Here is a 16,993-nt window from a genome sequence, read left to right on the forward strand (position 1 = left end):
TTTKCCATTTCCTTTAAGATGATGGAGTAGCTCTCTGCAAAGCCAAGCCAGGATCATGGTGTGAGCAGTGTTTTGTCGGTRCTAGTGCTATTGCTCATGATACTGCCTGTCTTATGAAGTCCAAACCTCAGCGCCTCCTGGAATTSAGGAAACTAACAAAAAATCTTTCTCYCTCTCTTTTTTAATTRAAGCCTCATGACTGCGGGAAAAGAGCTTGATGACATGATATGAATGCCTTCTGAAAACGTTAAAAACAGAAAGCGAATAAGACCAACCTTTTTGCATTTTGCCTGAAGATTTTTTTGAAGCTTTTCTGGTGATATTTTAGGATCTAATTTAATAGTTTTGGACTCCTCTGCTGCTGGTAGGAAGAGGGGATATGTCAGAAAGCAACTACAAACTATTTTGTAGATCGCAGGGATCTTCTGCTTAGACTGCTGATTTTTACACTCTGAGCATTAAAATAAATAATATTAAAAAAAAAAAAAAAAAAAAAGTCACAAGCATGTGGCTTAAATCGTCACTCAGGAAAGGCCCAATTCCAGGAAATGCTGCAACTGCTTCCTATGAGGGACCGGGTGCCCTTTCCTCCCTTGAGCTCCACTTACATAGCCCTAAGGATTTTTTAAAATGCCAAATTTTTGTAGGAGTGGTAGGGGTTTTAAAGCAGCTGTTTTGATCATTTTCCGTGGAATGACTTGTGACAAACCTAGAGCCCTTCCAGAATYAGAAGGTTAAAAGCTTTAGCCCACCACGCACTCGCTTGTAGGTGATGGGAGTATAACTCCTGCTTTGTGACCCTCTGGGTCCAGAGTCCGTATGCTGCGCTGTGTGCAGCCCAAAACTCTGGTTCCCCTGTGATCAGAAGCCTCTGCTGCCTGCCTTCGGTTAGGTGGTCTGGCCACCAGGCCATGAGGCATGAAACAGCTACAATAAAATAAACCCTCTAAGGAAAACAAAAAGTTAAATGCAAGACCTAGAAGAGAAAGTTCAGTTTCGTTTAAGAGCTGGTGGAGTGATGCAACTCACTGATTYCTGTTAAGATTTCTTAACTGAGCATATGAATTTCTTATTCAAAATCAAAACTTTYAATTCTTTACTACTAATGAAGTAGAGTAATTACGTTTGTTAGCAGATTTTTTTTTTCCTCCTAGTGATCCATGGAAGTATTTTAAAATATTAGGAAAAATATCTTCATGTTAGGAATCATATTATGAAAAATACTTGAAAGTTCATATATTTCTACATATGTCCCTTCTTAGTGAGATGATTGCTAGAACTAAATCCTAACCATAGTGAAGTCATATAGTAGTATGAACAGGTGAGGCAGAGGCTTACAAATGATCTTCACAAATTTAAACCAAATCATAGTTGAACCTAAAGGAATCTCATGATTCTTTCCAGTAAGAATTAGGACTAAAGCTTAGGGCCAAACTGACACAGCTACGTTGATTTACACCATCTGGGACACAGTCTGCAGTGTCTATTTGTCTTCTATCACAGCATGAAAAGCAAAATAGTCCTTCAGTGTTGCATTGACTAATCAAGCAAAAACATAAAAAAACATAGGATAGGATTTTGTTTGTTTTTGCATTTTATCAAGAACAAGAAACTATACCCACAAAATAGGTCATGGCATCATTTTGTCTTCTCTTGATGTAAATCAAAGACTCAGTTGTTGCAGAACAAAAAGCAAGGAAAAAAACAAAGAAACAACCAAAAAAATTACAAAGAGAGGAAATTAAATTTCACAGTAAATCTTTGTCTGACAAAATGCACATTGCAGCAGAGGATTAGAAGGTGATTACATCAGTCAATTACCTCAGAGATTAAAGTAAAATGTTCTTCAAAATCCTATCACATTTATTTCTTTGGAACTGAACATAGCGATTTAGCACTATGGTCACTGAATCTTTTTAGCTTTTTATTTTATTTTCCTTTGGTCCTTAAGTTATAAAGTTTATACTATAATACTTGATATAGTTCATTTTAATGCCACGAATTTGCAATTTACATGAGGCAGGGGAGATAAKTCWMMMAYASWYAWWCWKWMWGWWTRWSTRTKKKWGAMTTAAGTACATCAGAGAAATGAGCTTTAAAGAGAGTTTTGAAAGACCTAAATTCAGCCATGCTTATAAGGCAGAGATTATCTTTCCTTTTTTTTTTTTTTTTTTGTTGGGTTTTTTGTTTTGTTCTTTTTTTTGCTAGTCTAGTTGCTGATAATGAGCAAAGTCCTTTGTTGTGCAAGGTCGGAGCCACAGAAAGGAGGTGTTTGCCAAGGAAGGGAGCTGGGACGAGGCGGGGGCCGCCAGGGCTGCGCGAGCGCAGGGCCACCACCRTGAACTCTGGTGGCACCCTCAGCCAAAATGTTCCTCTATACCCATTCAAAAAAAAGTGTTGTGGGACCAGGGTCTGAGARCTCATCCTTCGGTGAACATGCAAAATGCATCCTGTTTTACGTAGAAATAATTAACTTAACAAATGGTCCTATGGTCCTATACCTGGATACTGCTAATGTGCGCGCATTACATGCTCTGTATGCACTTTTTTCAGAGGTGTTTAATAGAATTGGACATATTGGCCCAATCTTAATCTTACGATTTATCAAATTTTGTGGGGTTTCTGTTGAGTTTTTTTTTTTTTTTTTTAATCACCCATACTTTAGGCACCAGACATCTGAATACTGACTTCCAGTGCTCTGTCCCTTCTTGGTGGTAGGTCTGATTTCTGTCGCTGGATTCCTGTGGGACTGGGTGGAAGAATGTAATTTTTTCTGGACATTCTTTTTCCCCTTGAGTCTTGCATTCTGGCARTCTGAAGGGCTTCAGCTGTGGAACTCTCTTTTTTTTAGGAAAAAGATTCAATAAATCTCTTCATTATTTAAAAAATGTTACAGGGTTATTCCGAATCATTTTTCCAGTGTCTGCTAAATACTGTTCTTTGCATCAAGTGTTCTCTACAGGCCTTGTGATTAACCTGGCACTATGATATTTCTCTTGTACTAGGTATGGTTATGCAGAAACRAGATGTGTCTGGGTTGTTTGTTTTCACTGTGATACAAAGTTATTAAATAGGCCATTATCATTCTGAATAACTATGTTAATATCTCTCTGTATATAAATAAATCTGTGGGAGATAGTTCTACTTTAGTGCTGACTCGTCAAGCCTCAATTAGAAACAGATTTTTGCTAGGGTTATAATRGCAGAATTTACTCACAATCATTCATGAGGCAAACTACAATGATAAAATAAAAGGGCAGATAAATTACATAACATTTACAAATCAAAAATGGAAAAAAACCTGTGGGAGGCTGTGCGTGTTTGTTCCAGAAGTTACAGTCTGACTGTAAGCTTAATTGTCCCTCCAGATTTAAAAGGATATTGCAACACAACAGAAAAGACTCACTCTCAGGAGTCATAAAAACATRGTAAGAAGTAATAGGAACTGCAGTAGGAAAAAATCTGTTAAATATATAATGTTGTTTAATATGTAAGTATATATGTATACTATAAATTATGTATAAAGTGTGTGTTTCATTATTCCACTGCAGCAGGGTAGCTTTGGTTTCTAATAGTAAAATCTCAAAGAATTAGCCTCAATAGATGTATTTAAATCAGGACTTAGAAACTTCTCCTGGATATGGAATTGTATAGGAGCAAAGGGCCAGATTTTAAACCTAGTTTATACTCTTCTACTTCTGGAATAATAATAGTTATTATAYTGTTGTTCCATATCCAGCCCCTAACGTGGCCTTCTCCAAATGCATGCCAAATCATTTCATGGGTTGGTGGTTGTTTGCTTTCCTGCTCATCATTTCTGCATCTTGTTATTTGTGAGGTTTTGGTGGATGGAACACGGGGGCAACTGCTGGGACTTGTAGGACCTGTGATATTACAAATAACGGTAACATTAGCATCACCGAGGTGTTTCAGACGGACAACACAATGAATCTTGTGGTCGTGGCTGCATGATGCTTGAATTGCAGCCAGGTGCAGCAAGAAGCCCTATCTACTGGGTAGCCCGTTCCCTTGGAACAGGAAATAGGGGAATCTGAACTGCTCCGGATGAGCAGAGAATTGAAACTGGGACTCCCATTCCTTGTTACTGCGTTTCCACTGCCGAGGCTGCGTTTAGGAGGGGTGAAGCCATCCTCCGTTCGTGCAAAGTCTGCTGCTAGCAGGGGTTTCTAGGCTTTTTTRCATACTTTGAAAGTTGTGCTATACTTGCAGTTCTAACTCAGCTGGGAGCTCAGAGGAGCTGAGATAGATATGTAGATATGCATCAATATGTATAGATACACACACACCCCCCCCTGTGTTTAGTGTTTCCTAGGGGCTAGTGCTGCACAGCTCCATGCACCAGGTACATACAGATTTTGGGATCGCCTCTCTGAGTGGTTTAGCCTTCCTATGCCTTCTGGTGGGCATATAACTGTGTTTTGAATTCCATACCAAGTGCTAAACATTTAGGCCTGTCAGTGCTTTCCTTGCAGATGCCTAAGTCCCTTGTTAGGAACAAATAATGCATATGTCCATTAGGTATATGTTATTCAAAGGTCACTTTGATATCTTGTTTGTCTTGCATAAAGCATGCTTGGATAAAGGTGGGCTATATTCATTCCTTTAACCTTAAAAGAATTCCAGAAACAAAACCAAGGCAGTACTTTTCAGTTATTTTCTACACATTCCTCAAAAAATTGCTACTGAGCAGCCAGTATTTCAGATTAAGTACTGATTGAGTCTTGGCATCTAATTGGTGAGATTTATTGACAAGACAGCACTTGGGTAGTTGTAATATACTCCTGTTCATTAAACAGTTGATAATTCAACAAGTAGCAGATTCTCATTTTCAGTACTAATTAAAACATTATAACTAACTTTATTAGCCTATTCAGGGATGTTCAAAAACACCTAAACTTAATTTTTTGAAGCAGAATTTGAGACTTCAGCTATTAATAAGCTATTAAAATAGAATTGAAGTTTAAGAACATTAGAAAGGTATGTGCTGAATTCTGGCACCTTATTAGCACGGGATAGCAGAATATTCAACAAAGAAACTCAGTGTTGGATTTCTACCTCTATGCGTTTGTAACTGTATTCATGTAGGTAGCCTCATATATGAATGATGTTCCCATCYTTTTATTAGTTTCAGGATCGGGCCATAAATTCTTGTCGTGGTGAAGCATGGCAGAGGCCGTTGCTCAACTAAAGGAATGCCGGCCTCCTGCTGATCCGCACCTACTGCGGGGGGATTAGAGTATGGCCATACAAAATTACAGGTTGCTTTTCAGACTGAGCCCTCCAAAAGAAAGCATGTGTTTCTACAAAGAAGAGTTTAAGAAAGGTTTCAAAGTAGATCAAAATTAAACCGTTTCCTGACGGCTCGGCTCCGCAGTGCCGAGCCTGCGGGGTGTTCTGCGAGGTTCGTCGCGCGGGTCTGACCGCGGGAAGCGCAGACGTCGCTTTGCATGCGTTGCGCTGCCGTGCTTTTAGTGAGGCATTACAATTGCCTAATCCAGGTTAGGTCTTTTCTGRAAGTCTTTAATCCTTCAACATTTGCGTAATGATCTCAATAATGTAATTCTTATGTGACAGCATAGAGAAACTGTTCCTGACTTATAATAATATTATTCTTGTAATATTATAATATTATATAATAATTATTATTATTATAATATAATATTACAAAAAAATGACTTTATCGTCTTTCAAGGTTAAGACTACCGTAAAATTCAATGTTTAAAACGTATGGGGACAAATTCACTCGTGATGTAATCTGAGTGACATCCCTAGAGTTAAATGAGATATGCATTGACTTTGTTGTGCTTGTATAAATACTAACAACTTAAATTTAAAAATCTAAATGAGGAGGTAATTAGAAATTAGAAATTAAATTGCAATTAGAAAATAAAAATCTATTGTGGTAGTATTCCATCAAACTAATACTTTTTTTTTTTCCCTAAGATTTTAATTAAAACGTGATAGTCTCTCATGAAAATTCTAAATTAGTCAGCTGAAATAAAAAAGACAAGTATTTCTGTGAATATGTGAACAGTAAGAAAGTAAGTCTCTAGCTCTGAAGTGTAAACTGTTAAAATTTACAAGACTACACAGTAGGTGATGGCAGGCTGAGTTCCCATTTCTATGCTACTGCAGATATTAAAAGAAAGCAATGCAGATGGAAGTGAAAAGACATTCCAAGCAGCCATTCAGAAACTTCTCTGAGGTGGTAAAAATGAGGAACCATCTAGCAGGCATGCTTACTAAAAGATTTCTGTAGTAATTCAAAAAATAATTATTTTCCATTTTTATGAGAAAATAAACTAAGAAACTGAATCACAATGATGATATTTGTTTATGTCACRCAGGTGGTCTTTCTTAAGAAGAAAATACCGTTTTCTAAAAGACTTCATTCAATAAAACTAATGTTGTCTAATGTCTATGTATGTATATTGTATATTCCAATACCCTAGTTTTGTGGTATGTTATGAATTAATTTGAAGAGAGACTGAAAAGCAATTTGGAGTTACACTGACTGGAGATACCTGATGACTCCTTAAATTATCTGTGCGGTAGATTAAGGCTTATCCTGCATGASTGTGTATCTACCACCTACAACCCTGTGTAAGCAGCTCACCCCTGTCGGGCTCCCAGGGCTGCTTTGACCTGTATTTGAGCATCTGCGCACTAAAAGAGAGGAAGAAGTGAAAAAGGCGCCGTCCCTTCACAGTGCACAGCACAGCTGCAGTGGCTGGGTGTTTGCTTCTTGCTAAAGCAAAAAGGGAAATTGAGACTCGGTGGCTGATGCTTTTTCTCCTGAGTACCTCCAGAGGTACCCAACAAGATGCTGTAATTTTGCTCTGAGGCAGACAGTTGGAGTCCCACAGAGCCTTTGAACGTTATAGCTGTATTTAGAATATTAATCCTTCATGGTAGAGACTATCCTTGTATCTATGATAACAGCTTTGCCTATTCTCACAGGGCCACCAGGCAGCCCTGTGTTGTGAACAGTGAATAATCAGCACATTTTCTCTGTTTTCAGGAGATTTGTCCTTACCAAGATGAGAGTCATTGCAAAAGGAGCTTTCACAGGACTTGGTGACCTAGAGAAAATGTATGTATTGTGTCAATATTTCCTGGAAACAACCATCTTACTTTAAACAGTAGTTTCTGGCTGTAGCTCTTTTTACTAATTCAGGTTTTAAGCAAGTCACTAACTGAGCTTCATCTAGTTTTGTCTTTCTGTTTAAAAACAAACAAACAAAAATTTTTAAGACCACGTCACAAAGCGTTGTTGTCACAAATACATTTTTATATCAACAAGAAAGCAGTTCTTGGCCAAAGGGTCAGTTCAGCATGAAGTGTCATTGTAATTAATAGATAAAATGCTGTAGCAGAAGTCCATAGGAAACTGGTTAATTTGAGAATTTTGGATTAGATTATAATAGATCAGTGGAAGATTAGGGAGGAAAATGCTACTATCCGTAACAGGTAAGCCAATTCTCTTTTGACTACTGAATAAATAGGATAATTCTGTGCATGTTTAAAGTCCTCTGGGMGGATGTGTGCGATAAGTTTCTTACAGCAGCTTGTTATTAGGATCTTAGTACATAAGGAGTAAAAGCATCTAATTTCCRTGAATTTTGGTGATAGGTCTGGAGTTAAAATTATAAACACTTTTGATGAACTGATGCATTACATACCCATTAGTATACTATTGTAGATACTGTTTACTCCACCATGGGAGTGAAAATACTGATTAATATGTTTCCTAGTATTCTCAAGCGACAGAAAATCTATGGGTTAACTCATAKTAACAGCAGGAAAGATAACTATCACTGTCAAATCTGCTATTCTGTGGCAYGAGGGCCGCCAACATGCCGTTTGTCCAAGAACGGTCCGAGTGGGAGCAGGGAATACGCTTTAATGTGAGTGCCTTTGTCAGTGGTATATGCGCAGTGACAAAACGAAGAAGGAATTGGTTCCCACCATTTCTCCTTGTCATCTTCTCCTTCACCTCATACCCTTGCAAAAGCAGAAGAGTTAGCAAAAGGGAGAGGTGGGGGGACAACAGAAGGCAGGGCAAATGAAAGGATTTTTGAACCTAAGCAGGTATGGGTGGATGAGGAACAAGCAGTGAATACGCAAGAAGGATTCAAGAGTTGCTGGTCAGTAGCAAGTGGTAAAGCTAACGTGGCATCTGGCCTTTCACGTAGCATGAGATCCGCTTCAGGGCATCATGGTACTTTCAAGTCTTTTATTGGCACAGGCATGCTGGCAGGCACTGGGARGACTTCTGTTGCTGCAGCCCACTCATGGATGTGGACCATCATAACTCCATCGTGCGCTGGAGGGCAGATGGAGCAGATGTTTCAGTTTCCTCAGGCTAACTCTTGACTTGTAATGGTGTATGTAGTYCTCTAGGGGCCTTTTGGAAATTGAATCCATCAGTGCTTCTGTTCCTGGTTCAGGATTATAGTTACAAAAGTACCTGGTCTAAGTTAAAAGAAGAGGATCTACCTCTGGAAGCTTTCTAAAGCACCTCCATCTGTCCGCTGAGATTCTACCATATTTAGACTCTTGCTGAAGAGAGAGTCCAAAAAAGCYCCAAGTTACCTACCTGAGTTATGAGGACTGGATGCCATTCTCATTGACTAGTTAACCCACTATATATTTAAGAGTTAGTTGTGCTTAATGTTCCATCACAGAAAACAGTCATTTTCTTGAGGGAAAAAAAGCAAGCAGATTTTTTTTTTTTTTTTTTTGTGTGTGTGTGTGTGGCTGGGAGTTAACAGTTAAGAATAAAATCAGCTCGGTGTCGTTAGTTTTTTGGCACTTACTTCTCCCCAGATCTGCTGGATTCCTTTTAGCCTGGTCCTTACAGAAAATCATTAAGCTCTCCGGACTATGAAGTGAGTTACAAAGTGCATTGTCAACTGTTCGCGTTATCTTTAATTACTCAGAAACCATATGTCAGTTATGTGTGAAGTGTAATGATTACATTGAACAGGATGTCTCTGACTAAGTGGTGATTTATTGTTAACAAAAAATATTATATATGGAAATGAGCTCAATTTGAAAACATATCTATGTACTATTAGTACATGGAGGAGGAATGGGAACAGATCGTTTATGGCAAAATATCTTTGAAAATAAAAGTGTGATAAATATGTAAATGAGACCAATCAACATCAACAAAGATGCTGYATTTGCAGATGATATGGCAAACGGATCAAATTTGAAATCGCTCACAAATCCTAAATCTAACCCATAAAACATTCATCAGAAATAGTCATAATAATGTAGAGACAAAAAAGTGTATAATCAAATGATGTATTTTCATATGAAGGCTCTGTTTTTATGTGCAAGCCTTTTTTCTCTTGCAAGATCATGCACAAAAAGAAGATTAAAGCAAACTGCAGTCTATTAAGGGGAAACAGCTATTAATAATGTGATACCTCTATGTGGTAAAATATGGATAGCCTGATGTATACAAATGAGATATTATAAGGCAGCGTACATATTGTGCTTGCATAGAACTAAAAAGACTAATAATCAAGGGAGTGACAGTATTTCCTGAGAATGTTGCTAATGATAAGCAATGTCTCATAAAACTCAGCAGATTTGTAGACATGATCTTTATCACTTTTAAATCATTTCTAGCTGTGCTGAGAGCAGGGTAGGTCTCAAGGCCCACAGGTTGCAGGTGATGGTGGACTTGGAAATCATCTGTTTGGGATGAGCTGATTGGATACAAATTAAGTAGGAGATGAGTCCTCCGTAAGAATCTTAACTCTTTTCTGTTTATATTCGAAGTAAAGGAAAACTTGAATACAGAGAACAAAAGCTTCTGGTTTTCAAAGAAAAAAAAACAGAACTTTTTTTTAGTGTTTGCTTTCTATGTGAATTTTAAATTTTTCTTAAAAATYGAAACACCTGGGAATTCTGAACAAATGTATTTTGCCACAAAAYGTTTACTATTTCCTGTCAGAGGCTTTTTCTTGGTGCCCAAGGAAGATTCTGTTTATTTTACTCCACTAGTTTATTGCTACCAACTCTCCAACTTCTGCACAGCTCTGGCTTCATGTTAATTTAGCAAATGGGTGTTGAGGGAAGTATGTTAGTTATTCTAGATACATGTTTAGTCTGTTCCTAAGAAGTCTTAGCCAGATGAAACATGGCATCTCTTCTAGATGTCTGCGTAACCAATCTGCTACACTCCAAGAACCAGTCAACCCTCTAGTTACTAAATTAAAAGGCAGCACCGTGCGGGCCCATACCTAGCAAAATCAATTCAACATGCTCTGTGGCTGCCGTGCCATCTTCAACTTGCACTGGAAGGGCTTAATTTGGAGGAGAGAAAGTCTGAAGCAGTACTGAAGTCTCTACTTTTTTTCTCTTGCTAACTTTCCTTACATTTCTACAAGGTAGGGAAGCAGATTTCTAAATGTTGATCTAACACGGCTTGATTCCTGCGCCGCGTTTATAACAAATCTGGTCTGAGCCTTGTAGCTGAGCAAATGTTGGGRAGAATCAGAAAAGAGCTGTTTACAGCAAAAACTGAGGGGTACTTTTTGCTTCTGTTATTAGAACAGATCTTCATCTATTCTGAAATCACCATAGCTCCRTTAGCTTCAATGGAACAAAAATGGTTTACATGTACTAGGAAACTGTGCTACCTGTGCAGTTTGAGGCTAACATTAATAGTTAGATAACTTCCATTAAATATTAAATTTTATCTTAATGTCATGTATTTGATACTCAGCACTATACAACAAATGAGAAAGACTGAACTCCATAGCTAGGATGTATGGATATATTATTACTCGAAGGAAAAGTGAATTTCTCATTCCCCCTTGGAAAAATTGAATGACAGAAACGCATGACACTAATTCTGAACTGTAATGTAGGTTTACATCCTGGGGTGGGAAGGAGGGAAGAGGAGAGAGGAGAGGGATGGTAACAAAGCCTTCAGCTAAAGAAGCTGTTGTCGGTGGAGAGAGACTGCAGCTCTGAGTCACCGCTGGGGAGTAGAGAGGCAGCCTGAGGAACTGGGTCTGTCTGCATTGATGCTGCCTATTGAAACACACCTGTAATGGCTTTTGAAGGAAAAAAGAAGTCCTTAGGACTTTGATCGTACTCCTGATCTGTATCATTGGAGAAARATATTCTGTGTAACCAGATTTCTTTGTACAGTGATATTGTAGGTGAAGAGATGTGATTGCCTTACCTGTGCAAGCCAAATAGGTTTTACTTTTATATCCTGAGGCACTGTCTCCTTGAAAATCCATGGACAGTTATTCATTCTTTTGAAAGACTTAATCTGAAGCATAATATTTTGTATCATTCACTCTCAAATCTAATTTTTGTACAGGCAAGGAAATTCATCCGTGTATGTGAAGAACTTTGCGAACTACAAGACATTAAGGAGAAAAACAATTTTATTGGCAGTGTTTTCTAGTCTGGAGTAATGGGAGAAGGGGATTTCTTCAAGTTTTTGGCAAAGGCACACTTTAAGAACGTGAACCATATTGTGATCAACAGAACTTCTGTACCTAAATCCTTGATGAGCTCTGAAAATCCTGGAAAGTGTTAAAACTCCTAGGGTTGAGGCAGTCTGCCAGAGCTGACAGTCCTGGAAACTGAAGTCTTCTATCTATGGAATACAGCAGGAATACAAGCACCAGCTATGTACAGCTTCCCCTTAATTGGATAAAATAGTTCTGGGTCATATATTTATCTCATCAGTCAGCCCATTTAATCTTTTACCTTTTTTTTTTGTTGCTAGGACCATTGACCCAGTAATGATTCATATAAACAGATGCTGGTCTGCTGTGACTAGGATGCATGGGCACCAAGTTATGTCATATGTGACAACTCATCTGATATATGGCTCTAAAAATCTCTCCAGTTTGTTCCCATAGGCTTAAAGTCAGGTCACACTTTCCATAGATCAGACTGAGTTATCTTTAATGTTTTGTTTCGAACTGAAGTGAAGTATTTGAGGACAGTGAGGACTGATCCCTCAGGAGAATAGTTTGTAGGCATGTGCTAAAGAACTTTGCTGAATCATGGCATAACTTTCTGAGGGTGGGGGGAGAGAGCAAAATTCTTGCCTTGGGGCTAAAAGTCTCATCAGAGCTGGAATCTGTGATGGTGAAAAGTGTCACTGATTGTAAGTCTTTATTTAGCACATTTTTGTGACCTGGAAAAATTAGTGGACTTTCAATCCAGACTCTCTTCAGCAGTAGCCATCAAAGAGGCCTGGCCCAGCAAACACTAAGAGACATCTTCCCCTGTGCGCCTGAATCTGGCTTCACTCAGACCCAGCATGTGATTCTGTAATGCTTGGTAGTGTGCAGCCTAAACAGAGTGGAAGGGAAGGAGGGGAACCAGAAACTGCCTCATCACCTAAGAATGAGCAGTCCATGTCTTCCGCTCCTAAGCAAGCTAAGCAGTATGCTGCAGTTTCTCTGACTTTTCTTGCTTATCATGTGCTGTATCACATCATTTGGTATCTGAGAGGCTGTAATTAAAAAATGTCATTAAAATTATTTTGAGAAAATGGTTAGGATTCAGTGTAACTGAGACATTTGGAAATTGGTTCTAGGCAGCAGTTCTTTTCCAYCTTTTCTCCATCTTTATCCTCTGGATAAAGCTTATCTTTTTTTGCAAGAAGCAAAATATGGATTTRCAGTAGTTGCTGTGATAGATTTGCAGTAGTTGCTGTAATACATCAGTTAAATAGTATGTGTTTATTTACATCTCTAGGGTGAACGAGGGACACATGCATTCTGTGTAACAAAATATATCCTGAATCTGGTAAGGATCATGCCTTAGTAATGAATACTCCAGGGTATATTCTCAAGGTGCAACTCTACAGATATTATCTAATTTACATTATAGGACGTTATGTGTAACATTCTGCATCTCAGGGGCAGGGCATGAAAAGAGGCATGCTGCTTAATGCGTTTGAATGAGTCTAAGTATGCATTTCCTCTCAAGGAACAGAGGGTTACAGTTCAAAGATATTAAGGCCAGTAACCCGCAGAAGCAAACAAATTCAAAGTTCAGGCCGACGTTCCAAAGAATAAATGTTTTAATGCAGCTACRGTTGTGATACAGAGCTTACGCCTCCGTCCCGCTGGCGTGGCGCTGCGTGGCCAGCAGCGCCTGCAGGCTGCCGGCCGCCACGGGGTGTTCGGGCAGAGCAGCGAGCGGTGCGGGAATCGCTCTGGCTCCCGCTGGCAGGAGCACAAGTCTCCAGCGCCCTTGTCAGAGCTGACAGCGGTCAGCAATTCTGCACCCTCTCTTTTCTAATACGGAAGGGTTGCTTATACTTCAGGCCTCTGGTTCAGCAGCAAAATTGAGTAAGAAAGCTTCTGTGGTGCTCCATGCACCCYGGTGCATGCATCCCGGAGCCCGTGAGCATCCAGTGTGTCAGTCTTCATTTGCCCATTTCTACCCTTACCTCCTTGAAATGTGTTCCCGTAAATGGAGTTTGATGGGTGAACAGCTATGCAGGCTTCTCCCTGGGTCCTGTAACACACCATCAGTAGAGAGACTGGGCAAAGCAGTGCACTTAGTTGCTTTTATCAGTGTGGCTATGAGTAGCTTAGATATATTTCCCTCAAGAATGAATGCCATTACTTAAAATAGCCTTTCTCCAGCCTCTGCATATATCATTTCTTGGATAGCAAATTTAAGTCTTTGATATGACTATGTATAAAGCCTGCTATGTTCATATTTATTTCCTGAAAATAGCAGCTGCGCCTTTTGTTCTAAATATAAAAAAATAACCTTGGTTCATTCCTTGTTAATCGTAATCTATAAACGTTTTACCGCATYGTCACCTGTTATTCTGCTTTTCCCTGCCAAAGCTTATCTGTGGAAGAGAACTTGCATTTGCTGTTATTGTTGTCTTTCCTTCAAAAGGGTGAAACAGGCTTATTATCCACAGTAGTAAATCACTGCTATGTCAAAGACCAGAAATTCTAGCTACAGCATTATAATGTGTCAGTAAATGCTTACCCTGATCTCAATCCTTGCTAATGCTTTAGCAGAACAGAATCACAAATAAAATATTAACCCTTAAAAGAAGGAACTAGGAAATGTAAAAAGTTAAAAAAAAGTTTTTTAACTTTTCCTTTTAAAAAGTCACTGAAAATCATGCTACTATTTGCATATGTTAAAATGCAAAAAAAAAAAAAAAAAAAAAAGGGAAGTATTCCATAACACTTTCTCTGTGGTTTTTTATCTTGCTGTTTACTTTCTTTGGTGGAATAGATTTAGAAAGGAAAAAAAATATATTTTTTTCATTACTTTCTTTTGTCTAGCAAGGATTAGTTCTGTGGTAATGAATTGTTAGCAGAATCTTCATTTGTTAACAGTTTTAATATACAGCCAATGTTAGAAACATGGGTATTTAACAAAAGAATCATCTTAGACATCATTTCTGTCYCTGCTTCGCAACTGTCTATGCACGGAGACAGGTAAAGTGAAAAGAGAAATTTACTTGCCTGTATGAATGCTTTAATGCCTCTCCCCAGTGTGACATGCTGTTCAGGTTATTTGAATTTGTGAAAAAGAAACATGGGAAAATGCATATGTAAGAGCCCACCCTTTTTTAGGAGGAATATTAAATCCGATGTTCTTCTGTTTTTCTCTACATGAACAAATCAGATAAAATTCAGTGTAGGCTAAATGTAGATAGTATAACATGCATAGAGAAAAACAATTGCTCTTTCTCATGTTCTAAGTATGGGCTCTGAAWTAGCTTCATTCATTCAGGAATGACATTTGAGGCTTGTAACACACAGTTCTAAAAAGAAACCTGAACTCAATGGCCAGAAAACCCTCCAAATGAAATGTTAGGAGTTACTAGGAAAAGGATAAGAACAAAACAGAAAATACTCACTGTGTCACYGTTGAAATACATGGTGGGATCTCCCCATCTTGAAATATTCTGAGAGAACTGAAAATGTCCCAAGAAGAGCAACAGAGCCAACCAGTCTCATGAATGTTCTTGATCTGAGGAATAATTGAGTAGATCAAAACTCCCAAGCCTGGAGGAGACACATTTGACAGGGGATGTTGAAGTGGTCTGTATACTCAGAATTAGGATGGATAAGGTGAACAGGGAAGGATTCGCTGTCCTTTCTAATACTAGAACTAGAGGATAGGATTTCCAAAAAAACCTAGTAATTGATAAACCAAAAAAATGGAAAGAGATGATTCTTCACACAAGATACGGTTCAGCTGTGAAGCTCTGCTCTGAGACTTCACTGATGCTAAAAGTCTCCATAGTAAAATTGTGGAAAGAAAAATGTATCTTAGCTACTTACCTACTAAATACGAAGACATTCATTTAAGCTGCAAATCACCAAAAATGCTGGTTGAGTATTCAGGGGGACCTTCTCAACCAGCTGGCCCTGCTCTTCCACTGTTTTCTGGACCTCCCCTACCACCACTAGAGWCCCAAGGTATGTACCTTAGGACTGGCAGGATGTGGTTGTTCATAYAGATGTATTTGCTTCCTCTGAATCCTTCAGTTTTGCAAGATAGTCCTGCTCTAGGTCCTTGYCTCAGAGGAGTGCAGCTGCTAAACTTAGCAGAGTCCCAGAATTGCTAGTCACCCTGTGACTCAGAATTAATATTACAATATTTGGGTTTTTTCCTGCCCCGCTTGCTTTATGCCTCCTGAAGATATGGGTTTGTTTGCTTACTGGCCCGGTTTCTGAGATTTACCTCAGATTTTTTTTTTTTTTTTTTTTAAAAAAAAACAGGAACCAGAGCTATTGCTCTAAAATATAAGACAACTTCAGGTAGAGTCAAATATTTTTTCCAAATATGTCATTTCATGAAGTTCCATCTCTTCCTTCTAGGATTTTCACCCTAGTTTGAGGTGCAGGAAGTTCCCAGTTGTGTTTTATCATGAGATTCTTGTATTTTCAAAGTAGAATCAGTGACCTTCCTAGTGTCTTCGCAAATATAAAAACATGTCTTTGCTAAGAAACATATAATAATTCTTATGCTGCCTAAGAGATACCTTTATTAAACTTACAGATGCATGCCAGAAAATAAAAACAGAATTCAAAATTGCCAGTTCTAATTACATTTTCCTCTTTTTGAATATGATTCACAGCTTACATATGGTAAAAGGTGGTGGTTCTCGTGATATTTTAGAATATTGCTCTGATCGAACAATTACCTTTTTCTAGTTAAAATGAGTATTAATATGCCTAAATGAATATTAATATGCCTAAATTATTTTTTAATTAAAACCATTTGTCTTTTGTACATTAATCAACTGCAACTCCAATAATCCTGAAAAGCAGTCAGGATAAAGTATATTGACTTGAAAGCAAAGACAATTGTAAATACAAAGTTAATAAAGGTGAGCAACACTAAAGTCAATGAGCTTTATAAAAAGGGTTGTAAGGGGCRTTGCTATAAATTCGCGTTTTTCTTACCAAAAAAAAAATATATGTGTTSTTGTGAAAAATTGAGTAAAAATGTAAAAACAATTCTGAGAAAACTCAAATACTTGCTTTCAGAATTACAGCACTTCAGTTGGCTGTTCAGTTCAGACACCTAACACTTCTATCTCCTCTGACAGCCAGACTTGCTGAAAAGAGTCCAAAGAGTCCATKGTCCCTGGTCCACCATAGTCTTGTGCTGGTGAGAGTTTGGGAGTCTGTGTGGTGGCATATACCAAGAGGCATAGTAGTGCCATGTCCTACAAGCCATATCTGGTTTCTATGTTTGCTTTAAAAACTGCTGTTAGGAAAAATATATGYATTTTTCAGGAAATATTTTTCTTCATTAGAAAGCAGCTATTATAGAATTTTTTTCTGTTAATCTTATGGGTATGTATCTAACTGTAATAGTGGGTGAGTGCAGAAGATGTGACCTACTTGAAAATGTGTCTGATTTACTCTAAAAAGGATTTTCTTGAATAGTTATTGTTATCATTACTAAATATTGTTTGTTA

General features: G+C 38.2%; 1 protein-coding gene across 1 annotated transcript in view; it reads left to right on the plus strand.

Moving 5' to 3' along the window:
• The window catches only part of FSHR (follicle stimulating hormone receptor), a 91,543-nt gene that overhangs the window by 28,572 nt on the left and 45,978 nt on the right, over positions 1-16,993 (plus strand). The window contains exon 2 of the mRNA XM_085325792.1: positions 7,043-7,114. Coding sequence (XP_085181918.1) covers positions 7,043-7,114 — 72 coding nt within the window. The remainder of the gene's footprint in view (positions 1-7,042; positions 7,115-16,993) is intronic.

The sequence above is a fragment of the Rhea americana genome, unplaced genomic scaffold, assembly GCF_003343005.1.
Source record: "Rhea americana isolate MKP2758 unplaced genomic scaffold, rheAme1 scaffold_123, whole genome shotgun sequence".
Taxonomy (NCBI): Eukaryota; Metazoa; Chordata; class Aves; order Rheiformes; family Rheidae; genus Rhea; species Rhea americana.